Raw genomic sequence first — 11,417 nt, 5'->3', positions numbered from 1 at the left:
ATCGTAAGAAAAATACTACTACTTTATATTTTTATAGTACTTTTATTTGTATTATATCATGTAATTCATTAATTGTAGTGAAGATCCAAGAAGATATTATTGAAGTGCTTTGGAAAATATGAAGTTCCTTTATTTCATTCTGATTCTGAAAAGAATGATGATTTATTTACCCTCAGCGACCTGGGGCATTTGCTATTTACCTGGAACCTTGGCATTTAGACATCTTTGAGTTCCTTGATTTAAAGAAGAACACAGGAAAGGAAGAGCAGCGTGCCAGGGACCTTTTCTTTGCCCTTTGGATTCCAGATCTCTTCATGAAGCGAGTGGAGACTAATCAGGTGAGAGATAGGTACTTGTTAGTAATAACAACTTGATTCATATGAGTGTTCTCCTCAGTCATCTTAAATCATGCTTAGGAAGAATCTACCTATATGTTATGCAACAGCAAGGCATGTTGAGCAAGAAATGCCATTCTCGCCTTCTTGGATTTTTATTCTCTAAAGCAGATGCTCTAAATGCTTGAGAAGTCATGAACAAATAGGCAGAACTAGATGTTTGGACTTGAGCCTAAATATTATTTCTGAAGCAGAATTTTAAGACAGTCTATGGAGGCCACCCTCTCCCTTGCAGTATTCCTAATGGACCATGTGTGATTGGTTATTTGCAGTTTGTTATAGTTGGTACTCTTCTTCCCTTTGCAGGACTGGTCTTTGATGTGTCCAAATGAGTGTCCTGGTCTGGATGAAGTCTGGGGAGAAGAATTTGAGAAGCTATATGAAAGGTATGGGAAAAATACAAAAGTAATAATGTTTTAACCTTGTTTCTTTTATTTACAGGATGTAAATTTCAAAACTATGTCAATCATTAGCCAGTTTCTAGGATTCTTCAGAAGCATCTAGAAGAGAATGTGACTAGTAATTTTGTTGTAGTGTGTTTTCTTCCTGAATCTTCACCAAAAGTTTGGTTTGTCTTTCTTAAAACTTGGAGGGACTTCCCTGGCTGTCCAGTGGTTAAGACTCCACTCTACCACTGCAGGGGCCACAGGTTTGATCCCCGACTGGGGAACTAAGATCCAGCATGCTGCGTGGCGTGGCCAAAAACATTACTCATGACAAACCTACCCCCAGCCCCCTGGCCAGGATGCCCAGGTAGGGGAACTCCCCCAATGGCAGTGGCTGGACAGGAACTACGGAAGGAAGCGAGGAGGGCAGTGAGGGGGTGGGGGGCGATGAGGGCCCTGACAGACGCAGAAGGTTTCTGGAGTACAGACATCGAGCAGAGCTTCCAGGAGGCCATGGCCACTTACCTACCCTGTGGCCAGCGGAAAATCCTGCTCAATGGAGGCAAGTTGTATGGTTGTGATAAACTGATTGCGACATCAAACTGAGAACGTGGAAGACCTAAACTCACAAACAGTCTCTAGTCATGTCCAGGCTTTGGCCCAAGGGAAATCTGGGGAAATCCAGTTGATGCTCAAGGCGCTGAATATGGACCAGGTTTCCAAGGACAAGGCTTTCCAGACAATGACTACTGTGTCCTTTGCCCAGCTCATCTCAGCAGCTTCCCTGCAGGCTAGACTGGGTCCCACCAGTCCTCAGGCCCCAGAACCTTTCCAGTTTTGGTCGGGGCTTCTGGGCCCTCCTGGAATGTTCCAGATGTGAAGCCTTTCTCAAAGACACTGTTCTCCTTGTCACTGACTCCTCCATCTACTGCTCTGCCAGGGTATGAACTTCCCAAGCCCTCTCACCCCTTGTTTTACCCCCACCTGCCACATCACCCCCAGCCTGGTAGGCTTGGGCTCTGGGCACTGCTCGGTCACAGCACCTGTTTGTACACATTAGCCTGTACTCTGCCCCAACCCTGGAGTGCCCTGCCTCGAGAGTGTGGACATCTGACAGATCTATGACAAATTCCCTGAAAAAAGAGGGGCTATAGGAGCTGTATGACCGTGGGGCCACCCACACTTTCTTCCTGGTCAGGTTCTGGGTGGACCTGACCTAGGGCCCAAGTGGTGAGGAGGTGGGGCCACCGGCGGCAGCAGTGGCTTCTGTGGAGAGAGCATCCTGTATGAGAGCCTGGAGCACATGACTCTCGCCTGTTCCTTCAAGGTCTACTCCTTTGGCAAGCAGGTGGTGGAGAAGGTGGAGACGGAACATGCCCTGCTGGAGGATGGGAGGTTTGTGTACCACATGTTGCACTCTCCCATGTGCAAGCACCTGGTGAATTTTCTGCACTAGCTGTGGCAGCTGCTGGAGCGCCATGTGATGAACAGCATCCTGGAGAACTTCACCATCCTCCGGGTGGTGACAACCAGAGACACCTAGGAACTGCTGCTCTGCACCACCTACATCTTCGAGGTTTTCACCAGTGAGCGGGGTGCCCAGCACCACATTTACCGCCTGGTTAGGGACTGAAGGGGGACCCCAGAAGTGGCTCCTCCCCAGAATACCCTCCTCTCAGGAAGGACCTCCAGCTTTCCTCTTACTTGGGGAGGGGCTGCTCCTTAAAAGCTGGGTTGTGAATTGAATGTGCTGGGACTGAGGAAAGGATGTATCCTGATGTTGGAACCTCACAGAGGTGTCTGAAATGAAAGAATACTCCAGAGCATTAGACACAGGGGGAACAGCACTGGTTCTGTCTCTGACAGGCACCCTCCCCCTTTTCTGTTTCGGATGTTTTGGAGGGCCCCAGTTACACATTGGCTTGTCCCTCTGTTGGTCAGCGCCCTCCCTCTTCCCAGGCTGCCTCCGTACCACCCGCATCCCGTACCACCCGCATCCCGTACCACCCGCATCCCGGTACCCTGATGATCGAATGTTGAAAGTTAACCCTTTCTGTGCAGTAGCAGACCAGCTGGGCCCTGGAAATATTTCTTTTTTAATATAACAAAAGATAATTATTTAAAAACAGAACAAAAATGTTTTGGACATGTAAACAGGTGTTCAAGTTAAATCATGTTTTTAATAGATCCTCTAAAAAATTAATGCAGAGTTATTTAGCAGGGTTATTGATTTGCTTTGTTATAAAGTACATTTGGTAAAGCAAGTCATGCCTTTGTATTGTACACAGGAATTGAGAGCAACTGGGATGCAGGTGTCAGTAGTTCGTTAAGTGATAGCACCAGAGGACTGCTGTAGCTGGCACTATTTAACTATTTCAGTCTTTGTTCCTTTTTATTATGGAAGGTATATTGATTTAGTGGGTCTGGCTTTAGCCATAGTAAAATATGTATCATATTCCTAATTTTTTTCTCTTAGCAAAACTTAGTAAAAATTTAAGAGCTTTCAACATTTTATATTTTGGTGTTTCTCTTCATGTTGTCTGCAATAAAGATTTTCGTAGGGAATATTAAAGTAATACTAGCTTTGCCTTCCAGGTATGAGAAAGAAGGTCGTGTCCGCAAAGTTATAAAAGCTCAGCAGCTTTGGTATGCCATCATTGAGTCTCAGACAGAGACAGGTACCCCATACATGCTCTACAAAGATTCCTGTAATCGGAAGAGCAACCAGCAGAACTTGGGAACCATCAAATGCAGCAACCTGTGCACAGAAATAGTGGAGTATACCAGCAAAGATGAGGTAGGTAGAAAAACTTCTGTCTCGGGTACTGAGAGAAGAATCTTAGGAGTTTGTGAATTGTTTGTGAATCTCTAGCTTGGTTTCCCTTGAGTTGAGTGAAGGGAGTATTCATAGCTTACTGTAAGCAGAAGGGCACTGAAATAGACAGATTATAAAGGAAGGAAGAGGTGTGATATGTGCCCTTAAAAATCTTTTAGTCTAAGCTATATGGAAAAGATTGTCGACTTTTTCTTACACACACATTGTTGTAATAATCTTTTCTTGAGAAAAATAGCAATACATAATTATTTAGGTTAGAGTGAGGACAAACATGGTAACGTGTTAGAGTGCACATTCAGTTTAAAGTATGTAAGCATGAGAGTCCTTTCAGTGAATGTGAGACAGAATTCTCATCTCAAATCTTTAAGGCCACTCACAGAAGAGGCAAGACAGGAAATGAGATGTAGATTTGGTTATTTTAAAAAGAAGTTTATGAAAAGGTTTTCTATTTGGGAAGACCCACCAGTATGACAGGTCAGACAAGGATAGGTCTTGTGCAGGGAGTGGAAAGTAAGTTTATTGTGATGGAGCAGATACATTAAGGTTTTTGACGTATGGAGGGATGGCTGTGGTTGAGGGAAGAGAGAAAGTACGTGAAAGCTGGCGTATCTCAGACATACGAAAGCCCTTGTAGATTGCTGAAAGGAAAACAGCATTGCTAGGATGGGAAGGATACCTCTTCATTCTGGTTATAGAATGGCTTAGTGTGAGAAGCAGTTGTAGGTTACTTTATGGAGATTGTTGCGTTAGTCAGATGACAGACTGTGTGGATATTGCATGTAAGCTATGAAAATGAGGAGGAAGGAAGAGATCCTGAATTCTAGGACCTAAAAACATGACAGATGAAAAGTCAAAGAAAATGGTAAGTGAGCTGAACATACTGCTGAGCCTGCAGTTTGATTTAACAAAGTTTACTGACCACCAAGCATGTGTAAGACGCTGGACGAGGTGCTCTGAGATATAAATGAATGTGGCTTAGTCCCTGCCCTCTAGAAACTTACAATTCAGTTGGAGGAAATTGACATATACTTATATTATTATATAAGATAGACTGTATTTACAGAGAATAAAATGACCTTTTTTGAAAACAAAAAATCAGATCATACCATTCTCTGCACAATACTTATCTTTGACTTTCCCACCCATCCAGAGTTTGTTCATTTTTTAAAAATTGAGATATAAGTCACATACCATAAATTTCGCCCTTCTAAAGGATACAATTCCATGATTTTTTATTAGTATATTCACAAGGTTGTACAACTATCACTAATAACTAATTCTAGAACATTGTCATCACCCCATAAAGAAACCTTGTACTTGTTAGCATTCACTGTCTGTTCCCCACTTCACCCAGCCCCTGGCAACACTAATCTATGTTACGTCTCTGAATTTGTCTATTACGGACATTCCATATGAATGGAATCATGTCATATTGGGCGGCCTTTTGTGTCAGTTGTCCTTGCTGTAGTATATATCATTACCTCATTTCTGTCCTTATAATGAATGCTTTGTGAGATGGTACACAACTGAGTATCCCACCTCACCTGTTCTTATTTTTCCCCTTGCTTACTGTACTCCAACCCTACTAATTTCATTACCATTTCTCAAACATTTCAAGCATACTCCTGCTGCAGGAGTTTTGAGTGGTGAAATGCTCTTTTCCCCAGAGAGCCATGTGACTTGCTTTCTGACTTCTTCAGTTCTTTCTTCATATGTCACATTCTCAGTGGTGTCTCCCTTGATGACTCTATTGAAAAATGGCACTCCTTCCATCCTTAGCCCCTATTTCCTGCCTTATTTTTCTCCCTTGCTTTTATCAGGCTTATGTGATTCGAGCTGTGTTTTAAAAATGGGTACTTTGTCACCATGTGTAGAATTGATTAGGTGTGAAGGGCATGAGGGAGTTTAAGTGAGAGGAGTTGAGAGTTTGGATTGGGATAGTCATAATCAAAATGGCGAAGGAAGTATATTCATTCAGTATTATTAAGCATTTGCTATATGCCAGGTGTGGTGGTGCTAGTCCTGAAAATGTAAGGATAAAAAAGATATGATCCCTAACCTGAAAAAGTTCACCACTTAGTGTAGTAAGAATCACCTAAAGAGCTTTTTTAAAATTCATACTTGGATCCTTTGTTATGGGCTGTTGGAGTCTCAATGAGGATGAGGTAGACGTGTAATTTAGGAACAGCTTTGTACAGTGATAGACATGTTCTGTATTGGGTGGCTACTGAGCACTTGAAATATAACTAGTGCAATTAAGAAAGTGAATTTTAAATTTCATGTTTTTATTTAGTGGCTGTTGTATTAGTGCATATCTACTGACATACATAAAAAATTATAGCACAGTGTGACATATGTCTGGTAATAGAGCCTTGTACTATGGAGCATATGGTTCTTCCCCCATCTTAACCTGTTTCATTGGTGCATGTAACAGTTCACACATGTGAATAGGTCCTGGGATTTAGAAATGAACTGGTGAATGGTGAAGAGAAACCAGTCAAAGATAGAAACGAAAACTTTAATGTCAACAAGTGTTAGAGGTTTACAGGGTAGTGTCATTGAAATAAAAATTGTGTGATTCTTGACCCCTTTTCTTCAAATTCTAGGTTGCAGTCTGTAACTTGGCTTCCCTGGCCCTGAATATGTATGTCACATCAGAACACACATATGACTTTACAAAGTTGGCTGACGTCACCAAAGTCATTGTCCGAAACTTGAATAAAATTATTGATATTAACTACTACCCTGTCCCAGAGGTATGAATAGATTTCTCTGCTTATGGTAATAATTGAAATCCAAGGTGGAAGGAGTTTATCATAGTCTTCTAATCATCATGTAAATGGTTATCATTGGAATGGTGTGAGAAAACTGAGATAGAGAGAGAGTGTGTGTCATTTGGTACAGAATGTTGCTTTTACTGTTGATTAATGTCATCTCTTTTTTTTCTAAATCTGTTGGCACAAAGGCAAGCTTATCGAATAAACGCCATCGCCCCATTGGAATTGGGGTACAAGGTCTGGCAGATGCTTTTATTCTGATGAGGTACCCTTTTGAGAGTCCAGAGGCCCAGTTATTGAATAAGCAGATCTTTGAAACCATTTATTATGGAGCCTTGGAAGCCAGCTGTGACCTGGCCAAGGAGTATGGCCCATATGAAACCTATGAAGGCTCTCCAGTCAGCAAAGGAGTAAGTATACGGATGAAATTTCTCTTTGCCTGTGAGTTCCTGTAGTAGGCTTAATGGTAGCCTTCAAAAAGATGTTCATATCCTAATGTATGGAACGTCTGACTGTTAAATTATTTGGTTTAAAAAGGGTCTTTGTAGATGTAATTGAGGAGATTATTCTGGATTATCCGGTCGGGCCTAAATTCAATGACGGTTGTCCTTAAAAGAGACACAGAGAAGCAGCAGCAACAGGACCATAGAGGCAGAGGTTGGAGAGATGTAGCCACAGCCCCGGAGAACTGAAGCCACTAGAAGCTGGAAGGGGCAAAGAACAGCATCTCCTCTAGAGCCTGGGGAGGGAGGGTGCCTTCCCAATATACTGAGTGTGGGCTTCCAGCCTCCAAGACTGCAAGAGAATAAATTTTTGTTATTTTAAGCCACTAAAATTGTAATTTGTTACACCAGACATCTGACGCTCATATGGTCCTTTTTTCTTCTGGAGTAAAAAGTATATTCTATTTTATTCTGTTTTATTTTAAACTAATTGTTGCTAAAAGATGTGGGAAAAATGCTGAGTTAGTTTTTTTTTTCTTTTTGGATAGGTGGGGAAGGGAACAGTGCCATGCATGGCTTGCAGGATCTTAGTTCCCTGACCAGGGATCCTGAGCCCACAGTAGTAAAAACACTGAATGCTAACTACTAGATCACCAGGGAACTCCCAGGTATTCGTTCAGTTCAGTTCAGTTGCTAGGTTGTGTCTAACTCTTTGCGACCCCATGAGCTGCAGCACGCCAGGCCTCCCTGTCCATCACCAACTCCCGGAGTCCACCCAAACTCATGTCCATTGAGTCAGTGATGCCATCCAACCATCTCATCCTCTCTCGTTCCCTTCTCCTCCTGCCCTCAATCTTTCCCAGCATCTGGGTCTTTTCAAATGAGTCAGCTCTTCACATGAGGTGGCCAAAGTATTGGAGTTTTAGCTTCAACATCAGTCCTTCCAGTGAAAACACCCAGGACTGATCTCCTTTAGGATGGACTAGTTGGATCTCCTTGCAGTCCAAGGGACTCTCAAGAGTCTTCTCCAACACCACAGTTCAAAAGCATCAATTCTTCGGCCCTCGGCTTTCTTTATAGTCCAACTGTCACATCCATACATGACTACTGGGAAAACCATAGCCTTAACTAGACGGACCTTTGTTGACAAAGTAATGTCTCTGCTTTTTAATATGCCGTCTAGGTTGGTCATAACTTTCCTTCCAAGGAGTAAGCGTCTTTTAATTTCATGGCTGCAATCACCATCTGCAGGGATTTTGGAGCCCCCCAAAATAAAGTCAGCCACTGTTTCCACTGTTTCCCCATCTATTTCCCATGAAGTGATGGGGCCAGATGCCGTGATCTTACTTTTCTGAATGTTGAGCTTTAAGCCAACTTTTTCACTCTCCTCTTTTACTTTCATCAAAAGGCTCTTTAGTTCTTCTTCACTTTCTGCCATAAGGGTGGTGTCATCTGCATATCTGAGGTGATTGATATTTCTCCTGGTAATCTTGATTCCAGCTTGTGCTTCTTCCAGCCCAGCGTTTCTCATGATGTACTCTGCATATAAGTTGAATAAACATGGTGACAGTATACAGCCTTGACTATTCCTTTTCCTATTTGGAAAACAAACCAGTCTGTTGTTCCATGTCCAGTTCTAACTGTTGCTTCCTGACCTGCATACAGGTTTTGCAAGAGGCAGGTCAGATGGTCTGGTATTCCCATCTCTTTCAGAATTTTCCACAGTTTATTGTGATCCACACAGTCAAAGGCTTTGGCATAGTCAATAAAGCAGAAATAGATGTTTTTCTGGAACTCTCTTGCTTTTTCAATGATCCAGCAGATGTTGGCAATTTGATCTTTGGTTCCTCTGCCTTTTCTAAAGCCAGCTTGAACATCTGGAAGTTCACGGATCACATATTGCTGAAGCCTGGCTTGGAAAATTTTGAGCATTACTTTACTAGCGTGTGAGATGAGTGCAATTGTGTGGTAGTTTGGGTATTAGTTTTCTATAACTAAACTTAGCAGATTAAAACAACATAAATTCAGTATCAATTTCCATGGGTCAGGAGTGCAGACTTGGGTTAGCTTAATCTCTGGGTCTCTCAAAGCTACAGTCAAAATGTCAGTAGAGACTGTGGTCTCATCTAATGCTCAGTCCTGCTCCAAGCTCACCTGGTTGTTCATTTCCTTGCAGTTCTAGAGCTCATGGCATCTTGCTTCTTCAAAGCCAGTAGGAGGGAGAGTCCCTCATTTCAAGAAGAGCCCAGTCCAGTCACCATTTTGGGCATTTTCATTTGTCAGGTCAGGGCCACCCAGGATAAATTAACCTGATTCTCAACCTTAATTGCATCTACAGAAACCCTTCACATTTGTCACAATTGTGTGAGTGACATCCATCGTGTTTCCAGGTCTTGTATATACTGAAGAGGAGGAGAGTATGAGGGCCTATATACCGCAGGAGGTGGGAATCTGAGTGCTGTCCTAGCATTCTGCCGTCACGTTGCCTTTATCCCCAGTAGGATGATTCTCTTCCCTGTAAAATAAGATGTTAGATTTAGTTCTCACAGTTCCTGCTGATATTTAGGAACTCTACATTGTTTGAAAATAGGTGTTAATTAGCTAAGTAGATAATATTTTAAGATAGGGTAAATCAAAGCTGTAAAGAAAGATGAAGGTAGAGGGTAGAGTAATTCTTTCATTGTATAAAAAGAGAATACATTTCAGCAACATGCTTTCATTTGTTAAAATTTCCTGGTTTGTAGAGATGATATGGGTCTTCTGAGAGGACTCAGCAGGGATATGGGGAAGAGGTAAGCCTTAATCAGCCTGCTTTGAATCAATATGACTACATAGCAATTAGTCTAGGAAAATCTCTGGACCTTATACTCCCTACAAGACAGCATTTGTTGGGATATGGGGACGTGGCAGTTAGTCATTTGCTTGGTTTTTGTTATAGTTTCAGATGGTCATCGAATGATTTATCATCAATTTGGGTTGTTTGTTCCTTAGATTCTTCAGTATGATATGTGGAATGTTACTCCTACAGACCTTTGGGACTGGAACCTTCTCAAGGAGAAGATTGCAAAGTAAGTAGAGATGTAAAGTAAAGTAGCTTTGAAGTGAGGAGGGCTCGGGTTTTCATCCTGGCTCTTTGGAACTTAGGTATGTTCTTTTAGCTTCTGAAATTCATCTTTTTCTCTTTTAAATGGGACAAAAAGGACCTGTCTATAGAACTGTTATTGTGAAAATACTTCCTAGGACAGTATATGTACAGTAGCCTGCAATGAAAGCATTTTAATACCTGGTTGGTATTATTAGTTGATCTTGTTTTAGGGGCTTAACTAGCAAGAACAGGTAATTATTTTTCTCATTAAGCATTCATATTTCCAAGTGTGTTTGCTTTTTAAATGTTTTCCACTTTTATTTATTGCTTAATTACATTGGGCACATTAATGGTTTTCACTGAATTGATTATCATAGGACTACATTAGAGAATTTAAAGAGCTTTTGGAGGGTTTAATATATTAAACTGTTGAAAAGAAAAATGTAAAAATTGAGTCTTTGTAGGCCTTTTCAATTAATAAACATAAGAAATTTGAGTGCAGGCAGAATGTTTTGCTGAGTCAATAATGAAACAAGTTGCTTTTGCTTTCTATCATGACTGTCTGACATGTCCAGGTTAATGAATATACATAGTGTTTAATGTTTGCAGAAGGAAGCAGTAGCTTTAAAATGCTCTTTAAAAATAGCCATTTACTTTCAAATTGTTTCATTGCTCAAATAATATATGTTAGACAATTTAGAAAAACATACAAGTGAAAAGGGAGTAAAATGAAAATTATCCCAGTACCACATCCCCCTAAAAAACCTGTTTGTATTCAAAAACCTGTTGAAAATCCTCAGATTTTCTTCTGGGTTTGTATATATATGTGTATTTACATGCAAATTCAATTTTTACAAAAATGCCCCGAACTCTATTTTTTACTTTGTTTTTTTCTCAAAATACTGTAGTTTAAATGTTTTTATGTATAACTTTTTAAAGTTTCACAATTTAAATTTCAACATAAATACACATTCATTGTTAATAAAGTTCAAGTATGGAAATAAAATAGAAAGTAAAAGCCCTTTTTTATACCTCTTCTGCCAACCACTTGTCCTATAAAACAAACAAAAAGCCAACTTACTTCTTTTCTCAGAGATCACCAGCATGAATGGTATATAGTTTTCTAGACCTTTTTCAGTTTGTTTGCAGATGTGATCAAACTTGACACATTCTGAGACTTTTTATTTAGTGATTTATTTTGGAGATCTTTCTCTTTTAGTACATGCAAATCTGCCTAATGTTCTTAGTGATTACAGATGATTCCATAGTTTGGATGTATGTGACTTTTCAAAACATTTTCCTATCTGTGGACAGGAAACCACTGTCCACTTTACGGAGGGAGTAAAGACGTGGAGCTAGTTGGTGGCTTACTTGATGCCTCACAACTAGAAAGTGACAGAGAGAAGTTGAAATTTCAGTTGTACACACTCCATTAGGTTATGAGGCTCTATGCTAAGTACTGTATGAATCTAGAGGTATGGAATGTAGCGAAGGC

At 40.9% G+C, this 11,417-nt stretch overlaps 1 protein-coding gene and 1 pseudogene across 1 annotated transcript in view; both read left to right on the top strand.

Annotated features, from left to right (window-relative positions):
- The window catches only part of RRM1 (ribonucleotide reductase catalytic subunit M1), a 38,784-nt gene that overhangs the window by 21,806 nt on the left and 5,561 nt on the right, over window positions 1-11,417 (top strand). The window contains exons 10-15 of the mRNA XM_043481745.1: window positions 177-338; window positions 702-781; window positions 3,377-3,578; window positions 6,224-6,373; window positions 6,583-6,804; window positions 9,829-9,905. Coding sequence (XP_043337680.1) covers window positions 177-338; window positions 702-781; window positions 3,377-3,578; window positions 6,224-6,373; window positions 6,583-6,804; window positions 9,829-9,905 — 893 coding nt within the window. The remainder of the gene's footprint in view (window positions 1-176; window positions 339-701; window positions 782-3,376; window positions 3,579-6,223; window positions 6,374-6,582; window positions 6,805-9,828; window positions 9,906-11,417) is intronic.
- On the top strand, window positions 788-3,370 carry LOC122449760 (annotated as a pseudogene).

This window comes from Cervus canadensis, chromosome 11 (assembly GCF_019320065.1).
Source record: "Cervus canadensis isolate Bull #8, Minnesota chromosome 11, ASM1932006v1, whole genome shotgun sequence".
Taxonomy (NCBI): Eukaryota; Metazoa; Chordata; class Mammalia; order Artiodactyla; family Cervidae; genus Cervus; species Cervus canadensis.
This window is presented reverse-complemented; position numbering and strand designations above follow the sequence as displayed.